Source organism: Camarhynchus parvulus, chromosome 2 (genome assembly GCF_901933205.1).
Source record: "Camarhynchus parvulus chromosome 2, STF_HiC, whole genome shotgun sequence".
NCBI lineage: Eukaryota > Metazoa > Chordata > Aves > Passeriformes > Thraupidae > Camarhynchus > Camarhynchus parvulus.
The window spans coordinates 8893368-8907241 of NC_044572.1; the positions used below are offsets into that span (position 1 = coordinate 8893368).

The window sequence follows — 13874 nt, forward strand, 5'->3', positions numbered from 1 at the left end:
TCAGTAAATATCCTCTTTATTTCCCTTAACTCTGCCTAGCCTCTGTTCCAGCTGCTTAAGGCATCAACCTGAGAGCCTCACTGGTAACTCAGCATTAACCTCCTGCCACTGGATCCACCACCACTGTCCTCCCCAACTGCTTACAGCAGAGTAGCTCTCAAGTTTCAGCAGAAATTTGGTTTTAGGATTCAAGTTTGTCACCGTGTCTTTTTTTTTAAAACCATACCTTAATGTCACACTACATACAATCATCTATCAATTCCATTTCTAATCTCTTACTAAAAAGCACAGGTAGTCATACTGAAATAAGGCACTGGTCACAAAAGAACACCATACACAAAACTACACTGATATCCTCAGTAAAAACAAAAATTTAAAAGAGCCTATATTCTGTTAATTCCATCTTTCCTTCAGAAACTACCATATGTGTCAGTATTGGAGGCAACACTGGAATTCAATATTAAACCCAAACTATATTGCAAGTTGTTTCCGATCAGAAAGCAGTGATTAATGCCATCACCCATCTCTACAATAACAGCTGACAAAAGGAGGCTGCAAATACAGCAAATCTAGGACAAGCTGTATTCCCCAGATCCCCAAGTTCTCTGCAAGTTTTTCACTGGAGCTCACATGAAGCTTTTCCAGGTTTTACTTGGGGAGACAGTCAAGACACTGTGCAGAGAAAGTACCCAACTGTGAAGAATAAGGATTTCTGACATCCCCACTTCACAAAAAACAATACCATTCAGTCTTAAAGTTTATTTCCTTAAATTCATTCCACAGTTGAGGGACAAAGTAGTTGTGGATCTGTTGCCATAATTAGACTGGGAAGCTACTTTAAACACAACTAGGGTACATTCTGACCTTACAAGGGAAAGACACTGTCCATGTTTGAGCAGGTGGATCAAAATATAAAAGAAATTACAATGAGCCCAAGACTTGTCCATGGTTATAGTCAAACAGTCATCCAAAGCAATTCTTAATAATTTGTAATGTCTTTGTGTGCATGGCCCCTCCACAGCACTCAGTAACTGAAAACAAGACACATGGACTCTGTGCCACATCCCAGGGCTCCTTTTTAACAGATGCCACGTTAAGAAATCTTCAAACATCAAGTAAATAATTCATTTACATCTCTTCCCACAGACTAAACACAATTTCTGGTAGGACAAGCAAAAAGCAACCTGTCTTCCCCTGAAGCCCTTAATCTTTATTCAGGAAAGGAAGTGCCTTCTGCTCCTGCTTAGATTACACACCAGGAGAGGCTGCCTCTGGAGACTGCACTACATTCTTATGTCCCTTGTAATCAACTCTTCCACAGTGTCATACCCTTGGATCTCTCATCCAAAGGCATCCAAGTATGATCCATACCATACTTTTGGATCTGTACCACACATCTCCCAGCTCCTGCGAGAATTACCTGCATACCAGGCGCCTCTAAGGGGCCAGCACTGAAGGTTACACGAGCAGTAACAGTCTGAACCAGGTCAGATCACCTTGTAGTTATCCCAGTGGCAATTACTGAAGATCAGCTGACACTCATTTGTCTGTGTGGATGATCTTTAAAACTCCAGCACTGAAATTCATGCCTCAGATTGGGAAAGCATAATCTTCTGTTGCAAGTGTAAGAGCTACATTTTCATACTAAGAAAGACTATGCTCAAAATGTGTAAGGTTCTCTTTTTTCCCCCCTCTTACAAACAAGATTCAACCATCTTTTACAACTGCAATTTGTGTGTGTGCACATTAAAAGCTGCATTTCTATGTACAGGATTCCATTATATGTAATGGATCTATAATATCCATTATATAGTGTAGAATTATTCCCAACTGTTGTGAGGGAGCTGTATTTTACATCAGAAAAAAAGCATACAGGTGCCTTGTCCAGTAACTGTTCATCACCTCTCAGTCAGTGTGCCCTGGTAGCACACACCTTAAAGAGCATCCCTGGCTGTATTACCTGAAGTAAAGTAATTCTCTCTCTCCAAGCAGCATTCACCCTGTCTAGTTTTGGGCCCCCAGTACAGGAGTTGGCAATTACAGAAAGGATGATCACCAGTAGTCCAGTGGAGGCTGGAACACTGGCCTGGTGCAGACAGACTGAAGGACCTCAGCACGTTCAGCCTGAGGACAACAAGGCTTCAGGAGGACCTGACAGCAGCTTGCCAGTACCTATGAGGAGGTCAGTAAAAACACAGAGCTGAGCTCTTGACTGTGGTGATGAGACTGGAGGTAAGAAGAAATCCCCTCCATGAGCAGAGGCAAGCAGTGGAACAAGTTGCCCAGCAAGGCTTCAAATCTCCATTCCTGGAGGTTTTCAAGCCACAGGTAGCCTGATACCATAGCTGACCCACCCCTGAGCAGGAGCCTGGAGCCCATTCAGCCTTATTTTCTACTTTCCTGACTCAACAAGCATCATTATAAACTTAGTCACTTCATAATTTATACCCTTCTCCAGGTCATTTATGAATGTGTTTATTAAGTGTAAGCACGGGCCCCTGTAGGGCTGTGTCAGGGATGTCCTCCCACTGTGAAAGAGCCAGACATCCTGCAGAGCAACTTTTAGCAGCAAGAAATCACCACAGAACTCCTTCACAGAGAGCTATCCCACACTTAGTAATGTTCTTTAACCTAATAACACTTCCAAGCACAAAACACAGCTTCAACACAGGTTCATTTCCACTTGAAAAGCATCAAAGCCAATAAGTGAGTGTTTCCTCCAACTTGATTGCATACTAGCATGTAGAACAGGGAAACTCTGGAGGAGCAAAAGACAGGCAGCAAACAACATATTACTATGCCATGTATGAAATGAAGGATCAAGAAGCTCCAAAAAGTAGCTCCAAAATGTAAGGGAAGAAAGGAAATAACTTTAAAATGAAGTGGCTGTGTCAGTATTAAAATAAAGTCACTGCTATTACATCCACAAGCATTTCTATGCAAATGATACACAAAACAAGGCTACAGACATGACAACATCTCCACTTCTAGCTGTTACTTTACAGAATGTGTCCTTATCTCTAAACAGAATAAACAGCACAGAGAAAAGAGAAGGGAGAGATCACTCTGGGTAATATTACCATGTAGAATATGTCTATTTACATGTTTAAGTGTTGAAAATGAAACAGTATTTTGCCTGTGATTATTATCTACAGAAAATAATAGTGTTGCCCTTCTGAGTTTTAATTTCTGTAATAGAAAACAACAAACACACCATTATACATCCATCTCTTAATGCTGGTGAAGTATTTTAATGTGCATTACAATACCACAAGGCAACTAAAAAGCATCCTCCTACTGTCCTACTTGGCAACTGCTTTTATTTACTTATAGAAAAGATGGCAGGAATAAACAGCAAGAAAACACAGGTGGAGACAAGCAGCTCTGTTTGGTCTATTTCTAATAACTCGATTATCCCACTGACACCCAAAAAGCAAACAAGGCATTCCACCTGTTTTGGATGTATCAACAGTAAGTGACAAACCAACAAAACACACTAAAGAAAACTGAAATCTTTGTCTATGGTCTCAGTTTGACCTTGGCATTCATTGTATCATCTGCTCTGGAAATCTCATTTTTCTCAAATGAGACATTAACTCTGCTGTGGTTAGATTAAGTTCACTCTAAACCAGCCAGCCTTATACATTTGGCATGACACTAAATTTAATCTTTGGAGAAAATATTAAATATGTTCTATGATTGTCTATGGTCACAGATTAATTTTGCTCATTAACACTGCCCTCCATACCTATGATTCCCCTCCACGTATGGCCTCTTCTCAGGACTCCTCCCTGGCTTAAAACATTTGCAAGAGGTTGACCCACTTTTTTTGATTCCTAAGTCATGAAGAAATTATAAATGGTTCAGAGGCAGGTGCCTAGACTTGTTCATCTAAAATAAACACCCAGGGTCCAATAGAAAGTAAGAAATACTCAAAAATATATTCTATTTTATAAATATATATAAATATATTACAAACATAAATTATAAATATATTATAAATATACTTCTGTGTACTAGAAATTCTGCTGAAGATAACCAGCTTCTACAGCCCTTCAGTCAAAAATGTTTTTCAGCACAGGTGCAAGATTTAAAAACACTCTCTAGAATTAACACAATAGCACCAATCTAGATCATTCTAACATTCTGTCCCTGAATGAGGCATTATTCAACACTGGAAAGTCAGGCTGTAATAATCAGTTATATTAAAACTCCAGATTCCTACCATTAAAAATTCATTTCTGTAAAAATAACCCCAAAAGCTTCATTAATACAGACTTGGTAAACAATTTATTTAAGACAGCTTCTTTGATAATGTTAATTTTCAGGGCAAGATGCAGAAGGATGTTAGAAGACAGAGCTAATAAACTTTCTCATCCTAACACATAAAAATACTCTTCCTTGTCTTCTCACACATATGTCCTGGAGCATTTTCAAGTGCCCTCCCACACTGCCAAAACAGAAACATACTCAAACAGCAGTAGCTGTAGGTTTTCATAATTCTCACCAATTATGCAGACTCTTCACAAGCTACCACAGTCTGAAACTTAGCAAATATTTGAGACAAGTTCCTATTGTCAAATTCAACTACAACTCATCAGCACCAATTTTTCCCATAAACACATTAAAAACAGAAATGACAGTTAGACAACGGAAAATATTGGATAATCAAAGCCTAAACAGGCACTTAAAATCAACAGTAGAACTGAAGCACCATGCTTTGATGACAATTGTGAAGCCTATGCTGGAAACCACACAAGAAGGTAAAGGTGGGAAAATAACACACAATACACTGCTTCTATCCTCTGTCCTTTAATCCAGCCATGTGCAAACTTCAGTGCCATCAATACACACTACCTGCTGCAGGGCACACATGATTTGGAAATGGAGAAACTGAAACATAGTTCTGTATTTTCCAGTTAATCAAAATTTTCAAAATATATTCAAGTGTTCAAATATTAGAACAGTACAAAGGCCAGGGCTCTCTCTTGAAATCATGCTGATGGTAGTTAGAAACAACTTTTATATCCTGCTGATCAAAAAACTAGAAATCTCTGTATGGGGAGCAACACATACATGAATTTTCAACACACAGCTGATAAAACAGCAACGTGAGTTTTGAAACCATCTTTCTGAGAGTCAGTTGGGTCCCAAAGAGCACAGGTCAAAGCTGCTGAAAGCATGAAGCAATCTCACCTGTCACACCTAATCAGGGGGTTAGAGCAGCAGCTCCTTCCAGGTCACCTCTACCTGGCTGTCACCCTCCAGAGTGACACAACAACCAAGGCTGTTGTCACTGGAGGCATAAAAACAAACTCCAGTCATGACTTTCAAAGACTCTCCTCTTCGTGTGTTAGATGTTGTTTAAATTCTTGAGCAAGATTGTTCTTCAGAAGGCAGGGCCCCAAGTCATTTGACAGCACACATGAAAGAGTCAGTGGTTTTCAAGGGAAGGGGGAGAGTGTGGGAGTAGAGAGTGATGCAGAAGTTAAGACTTTCTCAACAAAAGTTATCACTGCCCTCCCTACATGAGGATAAATACCAAATTAAATAGGAAAGGCTGAAAGACAGGAAAGGAGAAAACACTTCAGTTCAGAAGAAAGAAAAGAAAACCACTTGCATAATTTTCAAATACAACCAGTAAACTTACACTGAATGGAATGTTTTCTTTAGTGTTCCTCAACCCAATATTCCATCTATGTCTACAGAACTGAGCCCTTAATTTATCATAATGTCACTGGCAAGGTGCTTCAGATTCTCTCTCCACTCTGACTCTACCACCACCTCCTCTGCTACTCTGGTCACCTGTTCACCCATCTCTCAACTCTCTTTAACCTCTCTGAAAACACTTATTTCCAGAGGGTCTTGTGCTAATAAACTCGGGAACACTCAGCAACCTCCTCACAGCAAAGACTGAGCTGTTATTACAGCCCTCCCATCTTACCCAGTCCCTCTACTCTGTGCCCAGCCACTCAAAACCCAAGATGGATATGCTTGGTTTAGGTCACATTATAAAAAGCTGGTTTTGTTTGCTGTCAGTTCTTCCTCTTTTCATTAGAGTTTCTCAAGTCTAACTACACCTTTAATACAAAATTTTCTTAAACATCTGCCTGTACTCTCCACGGAGTGTGTTGCCTTTTTGGTCAACTGCTCCTCCAAAGAAACACACCAGTAACTCAAAAGGAATTATTTTGAACCGTAACTATTTGCAAATTTTTACACTTCAGCTTTTCATGCTTATTTTACGTAAACAGAAATAGTGGAACTCTCCAAAAGCTGTTTCTGTTTTGGGAATAAGTATCTCTCTACACTTGTCTGTGCCAAGTATTTTGAGATGCCTATTGATTCCAGATGGATCCACAGTGCTGATCCCCAGGACCAACAGCCAGAAGAGGATTCATCACTTCTTAAAGTTCAGTACAGCACCCTTGTTTACAAGTAAAGGTAAACTTTTAAGACGACAAAATTATGCCAACATTTTATATATTTAATTATGTTAAATGTGCACCAATCTTTCAGCTTTAGGTCTCACATCACTGCTACAAATACTTCATTCGGTCACAAATCTTTCTCAAAATATTTAAGGGGAACAAAAAAGAAGCAATACTGAGAAATCTAGGCAAAGTTATTTTCTGAAATACAAGAAGCCATTTAAGATATAAAGTAGTCCTCAAGTTTTCACTGTACAGGTGAAAAAAATTACAAGGCATTTTTTTTAATAAAAGATAAACTTGCATATGCATTCAAACAAAAACATTTCATTATTTAATAAATTTGGTCTTACAAATCACCCATGCTTCTAATCAGAATATCATCACTGCTGGCCGAAAAAAAGTTTGTGAAAATCTCAGTTTGTTAAGGATGCACAACTGGTCACAGACAAGAGCCCACTACCAACAGAAGTGCTCAAAAGACAGATGCCAGCAGTAGCCACAATGAATTAAGAGAAGAAAGAAAGAACCTAAGTTTCTCAGATTATTTAGCATCTGAAGCCTGCACCCCTGAAAACATTTAGTCCTACAAATGGAAGCATATCACATTTAACATAAAACTCCATATTACACCAGTTTCAATATTTGCCTGAACTTGCATGGAACACTTAAAAGTTATAACAGCACTTTTGTATTTGAATTTATTCTACCAGGACTGATTTTTTTTAATTATATATTTAATATAATAAACTTATTTCCAAATATACTAGGTTTATTTCTAACTAACAGTTTTATGGTGCTAATAATAGAACCTAGTAGTTCTGTTATGCTCTTCCAGAGTTTTCCCCACATTAAAAATGCAAGCACAGTGTATTTATTTTGCCAAAGAATCCTCATAACCAGGTGTATGTGTATATTTTTACATACTCAAAATCCTACATTTTAAAGCTGAAAAAGAACAAAAAAATTAGCTTGTATTTTTAAAAATACGAGCTAATACTGCAGAATAGAAGACTCAAACTGGAAAAAAAGGAAGTTAATATTCAAAAAAGTAAACCCAGGGGACCACAGAGAGGCTCAAGCGTTGCACTTGTTCCATTTCCATTTGAATAAACAGTTCACAACAATACCAGCTGAACATGGAACACTTTATAAACAGGCATAATAACAGGACCCAAGGGAAAAGCAGTTCCCTCAAAGTTCAAATATTTTCCATGGATTTGCAAGATCTCAGCAAATTATAAATGAATCTAAAGGACCAAGAAGGTTAAACTAACAGAACAGTGTCTGGCCTTTTCAACCCTTTCATATAAATACTGACCAAGTGCAGAACACAAACCCTTTTCTGCACTCTGCAATCAGCTAAAGCTGCTCTTCAGAAAGATGCTCCCTTTAGCCAGAACTGAGGGTGACTCTGGCTTTGTTGAAGTCAAGGATCTCACTGACTCCAAGAAAACTCCTGGCTGTGCCACATCTCTTACACTGGGTCACCAGCACACAGCCTCCACATTCACCTCATTGCATCTGAATTTTAAAGGTCAGACTCAGACCAAGTCTGAGTCTTGGTGTTTTCAACAACTGTTCAAAACAACAGATCTTCTACAGAGCAGATTTGTGTTTGAAGAGCCATGCCTGACTAGGGAGTTAACCACTTTCTAGTAGCACAGATCATCCTCATGAAGCAACAAAATCCAAGGCAGATGATTTTGTTGCAAACAGGCACCCTCTTGAAAAACAGGTGCCATACAGACACTCCAAATGAGGTCAAGAGCAAACAGGCCTGAGTTAAATTAAGCATTAAACGACTGACTCACCTCAAAAGCAGATTAAGGATGTATTTTTTAAAAAATAATCTTTTACTACCCTTGCTCAATCTATAAACATCTGTCAGAAATATTTGGTTTTTGAAGGTGGAATTAGCAGAAGTTGGCACCTACAGAAAGAGACAGGCACCACCAGCAAAAGCATAACAAGTCTTGAATTTTTTTTATGTTACACAACTTTATGGAAAACTTTGCAGCTTGCCAGTTCAGAGAATACATGAAACAGAAATAAAGCATTACATTGGAGCTAAACTCAGTGTGCCCTCAGGACTCTGATTCCATCAGAGAGCACAATATAGAAATTCTGTATGTATTCAAAGAAAATTTGTAAGAGAAAAGTGAAAAGGATTTTCTTTTCAAGTACATCAGCTTACTTTGATTTCTCTTCTCTCATGAATGTATCATTTTAGCTTCCAGTAAAGGCTGTGCCACACAACTAGCTCTTCAAAGGTACTTCTAACAGACAACATAAATTTCTTTTGCTTCTGACAGGCATAGAGAGGTCTCTCTGCTGTAATATTCTAAAACAGGAATGGAATGGTTTGGGTCAGAAGGGACCTTAAATAACATCGGTTTCCAACCCCCAGCCACGGACAGGGACACCTTCCCCTAGAGCAGGCACCTCAGAGCCCCATTCACACTGGCCTGGAACACTGCCAGGGATGGGGCACCCACAACTTCTCTGGGCAACCTGTGCCAGGGCCTCACCACCCTCACAGCAGAGAATTTCTTCCTAATATCTAATCTAAACCTACCCTATCCCAATTTAAAGCCACTACATCTTTTAATATCAAATGCTTCTTTGAACTGCTCTGCTGCCCCCAGCCCACCTGCAGCTAAAATCAGGGTTTAATGCAGGTGTCAGAGTGGAACATGTTCCCTGCTCCAGCTGAGGGCTGATGATTACACCCACTGCCCACACAACAACCATGCATTTGCATATTTTAAGAAATTCTATTCACCATATAGCTCCATGAGCAGCAGGACTGGTAAGGAGAGGATGTTAACATAATTGCACATGTAATCAACATGCTCTGTGTGCTCCAGCATGCTCAGACTAACCACAAATGCACCCATACCTGCAATATTCTCCTGCAGCCACGTGAGAGCCACAGGAGGCTGCACACTCAGGTGGGGGTGGCAGCACTCCATGCACTCATAAAACCCTGTGGTGCTCCAACATAAATTAAAGATCACAACTGCACCAAGGTATGATTTAGAAGGCAACATTGTTATTATTATTCCTACTGATTAAACAATAACAAAGGTGGCCTGTGATCAATATTAACATCAAAGTGAAGTTTCAAGAGCAAGAATATTGAGTCCACTGCCCAAAGAAAACAACACTGCACCTCTAAAATATGAGTCACTGATGTCCTGTGTGATTTCTCACATGACTTCACCAGTCGGAAGATCTACCATTTGCTCTAGAGGGGCTGAAAAAGTCCCTCTAACTTTGGAGAAGTAGCTGCAGTACAGATGAACTAGTTCTTTAATAATTTAATAGACTTCATTATTTGTAATGGTACCCAGAGAGGCTGCACACAGCCATTCCTTCAGACTGAAAAAATCTGTTTCCTACTGAATGAAACCACAATATGTAGCATCCAATTTATCAGAACAAGACTCTGGTGAATGTAACTAGGAGATAATTAGCACACAATGGAATACAAATGGAAAAACAGACATGAGGGAAAAGAAAGATTTGTACATACATTCATGTTTTCATACCACAAAGGTGATTAAGATAATACTTAGAGCCTTCTTTACAAAGAAGTATTTTATTTTTAGTGCCCCTCCACTAGTCAGGACTTCCCAGACATACACTACATCCACGCCCAAAGAAGAGAATCCCAAAAAATCTCATAGAGTAGCTGTTCTCCTCATACAGGCTTGTTTTGCATTCTTCAGAAAAAAACATCTCAGAAATAGAATATTTCAGAAAAAAGGTCTTAACATGGATTTGTATACCATAGAAGAGTAATTAACACATTCCAAGCAAGTCTGCTAGCAAGTGACCTAAACATAGTGCTACATAAACCAGTTAATCATGGTATTTTAGAGTCTCCCAACAAGGCTGAAAAACACTTAATATGTATTTCTTGAATTAAAATAAGATTTCACAATTTAGCTTTTTCTCCCAGACAACAGGGATGGCAAGGAAAACGTGATTCCCTTGCTGAGCCAGGACAGCACATTCACAGGACACTGTGCTGCATGTCTCCCTTGTGCAGCATGGGTTTCCTTCCTGGAATTGAAGCAGGAGAGACACGAGCCCCATCAAAACACCTCTATCAGATTTGAATAGTCCTGAGAACAATTACAAGGCTGTCAGAGAGGAAACTGTAACTGCTCTGTCTGCACGCAGGGTGTAGTGCTGAGCCTGCCTGTGGAGGGCTGAGATGGGACAGCACAGGCACTGCCATGTGCTCCAGTGGGAGAGCACAGGGCATGAGGGGTCAGAGAAACACCAGAGTTACACACAGCACTGCAAACAGCCCAGCAAGGCAGGAGAATCCCAGTATGACAAATGACACCATGAAATCCCATGCACACCTGATGGGAACAAGGCTGCACCTGAGGACTGAGATGTTCACAGAATCCCAGAATGGGTCACAGTTGGAAAGGACAACAGTGGGTCATCTGATCCAACCTCCCTGATCAAACAGGGTCATCCCAAAGCACAGGGCACAGGATTGCATCCAGACGTTCTTGAATACCTCCAGGAAGGGAGACTCCACAGCTTCTCTGGGCAATCAGTTCCAGTGCACGGTCACCTGCACAGTAAAGAAATTCTTCCTCATGTTCAGGTGGAGCTTCCTGTGCATCAGTTTCTTCCCACTGCCTCATCTCCTGGTGGCTGGCACCACCGAGAAGAGCCTGGTCCACCCTCTGGGCACCTCACCTTTAGATACTTGGGCACATGAATGATGTCTGCTCGCAGTCGTCCCTCATCGAAGCTGAGCACTGCTCACGAGGTTGCTGCACCGCTACCTGTTCCGAGAGCCTTCCTATGGAACACACCGGTGCCCTGCCTCATACACTGCATCTCCATCTTTTGCAGAGGGCACTCTGAGAGGAAAACCCTCCAGGGGGTCAGCGCTGGGATGCTCCAGCTCCCGTGGCCCCTCAGCGAAGGTGCACTCACCGCTCTGCCCACCCGAGACAGGCCCCCGAGTCCCGCCGGACCCTGGGCGAGGGGCAGGCAAGGACAGCGGGGGAGAGCGGGACAAGCCGCCCGCGCCCGGGGACAGGGCTGGGGCACAGCGCAGTGACAGCTCAGGGACGGTCCGCGGCGGCACCTACCGTGTACTCCCGCACTTGGCTGTGGAAGTTCTGCTCCCGGATCGTCACCTCGTCCGCTTCCATCCTTCATAGTACCGCGGCCCCCGCGAGCAATGGCGGCCGCCGCCCCCGCGCCTGCTCCTGCCCCGCCGGCGACGAGCGGGCCACCATGGCCGGACGCAGCCCGGCTGCTCCCCCGGACCCCGGGAGAAGCTGAGGAGCCCCGGCTCCGCTGCTCTGTCCCCGTCCGGCGGGCGCGGAGGAGGAGGAGGAGGAGGAGGAAGGCGGGAAGCGCCGCCTCAGCTCCTCCTGCTGCGTCACCGCGCAGCGACCCCGGCGGGGGCGGGCAAAGGGGAGGGCGGGGTCAGACTGGGGGCGTGGCTTAGTGTTAAGTGAAGGGCGGTCGAAGTCACGCCCAGGGGCGGGGCTAAAGGAAGAGGTGAGGCGGGGCCGTGGTGGGCGGGGGCGGGGCGCGAAAGGGGCGGGGCTGGCGGCCGGGGGCGGGGCCTGGGGCGGGGCTGGTTTTACCGGCAGGACGGGGACACAAAATCACGGGATTGTTCCGGCGGGAAAGACCCGCGGGATCATCGAGTCCAGCCTATGTCCCAACAGCACCGTGTCAAGGAGACCGTGGCACTAAGTACCACGGCGTCTTTCCTTAAACACTCCCAGGAACGGTGACTCCCCCAGCTCCCTGGGCAGCCCATTCCAATGGGTAATCTCATTATTCCCTGTTCCCTCTGCATGCACGGGCAATATTCTTTTCGTCTGAGTTTGCAAGTAGATCAATTGTCTAAATACACACAGAAGACTAGGACACACTATAAATTATAGATTGTGGTTTAGCAAATCAAACTTTTATTTCAATACAAGTATGTATCATTAGTCTAAAGAAGCTTCAAAAAAACGATCATAATTTTCTGCTTATTTACAGCTCTTGATACATTACACATGTTGTCAATGCCAATTATAATTCTAAATATATGAATTCCCCAGTCTCTAGCCCATTTTCTTGGTTAAAAGCAGATGGTAAAGTATTTATGAAATGTTAGATTTAGAAAAATTAATCTTTGACTGATGTTTTCCTTATAGTCCTGGATGGATGCAGAAGGTCCTGCAGCTTCAGTATGGCCACAGTCCCACCTTTGTTCTTTTGATATGTGAAGACACGGACAAGGTATTTGCAGGCACAATCATACCCTGGTGTGACAGGCCAGAAGTGTTCCTGTGCTCTCTCCTCTTGAAGCCCATTGCTCAAGGAGGGAGACCTTAGGTGTTCACTGAGGCTGTAGGAACAGAATACCATTAAAAAGAGTTGAAGGAGCAGGGAGCAGTCTCTGAGCTGCTTCTTGGGAGAAGCTGTCCTACTTAGAGCTGTTTTCTGCACAGCACTCGATTCTGTCTGGTATTATTGCTTGTCTGGGGTTTTCTTCTTTGCCTATTCCCATTTATCTTCAATCTCCTTTTCTTCTTCACATGCTGAAAGTGATGAAAGCATCCCTAGTTTCCAATATGAATTTGACAAAGAATTAGGCTTTTAGATGAAGCCTAGTTCTAATTTTGACTAGAATTAGGTTAGTGCTGTTCTCTGCTCAGGAGGTGGTCCAGACTGAACAGTGTTACCAAGGGCAAGGTTATAGGTAGACAAAATCTCTTTTATTATAACAAACACAGCTGGCAAGAACAGACAACTGTCTGGCATGTGTAAACCTGACCCCAGGGAAACCAAATTTTCTTAGAGCTGCCTATAGAAGTATTGGAATAGAACAGACAGGATCCCAGCTCTCATCACCTTATATAAAAACCCACACAATAAATGACAATGGTATTGGAGCCAGGCTGTTAGGAACTGAGTGTTGGTCCTTCACTGGATTTGTGATGGAGAGAGAAATGCTGACACCAGAGCAAAGGCACTCTAAGAGCTTGGGAGACCAGATGGCCCAGCCAAAGAGGAAGAACCGGAACAACCAGAGATTCAGCCAGCAGTCCAAGCCTGAGGTGAGGGTTAGTTCCTGAGCTACCTGGGAAATGACTCAGCCACTGCCAAGAAACAGCAATTCAAGCATTTTTAACTTTATCTGCAGGCATATTAAACACTGGAAGACTGTAAGGAAAATTAATTGTATTTTTGTAGCTTATAGAAATTGAGATATAGAAGACCTGAAGCTTCCACTCCCACGTGGGCAATATGTGTTCTTTTTAATTTACTGAATTTGAAGTAAACCTAAGGAGGAGATATAGCAGATAATTTGTTTCATACTGTGGACTGTCAAGTTCTTTCTTCCAGTTCTAGCAAATGAATCATCAGAAACAACATACACATTTATATTTACTG

General features: G+C 42.3%; 1 protein-coding gene across 1 annotated transcript in view; it reads right to left on the reverse strand.

The window, feature by feature from the left end:
- LMBR1 (limb development membrane protein 1) overlaps nt 1-11689 on the reverse strand; it is a 67948-nt gene extending 56259 nt beyond the window's left edge. The window contains exon 1 of the mRNA XM_030969655.1: nt 11561-11689. Within this exon, the coding sequence (XP_030825515.1) occupies nt 11561-11623 (63 nt within the window). The 5' untranslated portion in view covers nt 11624-11689. The remainder of the gene's footprint in view (nt 1-11560) is intronic.
- Nucleotides 11690-13874: the final 2185 nt, after the last annotated feature.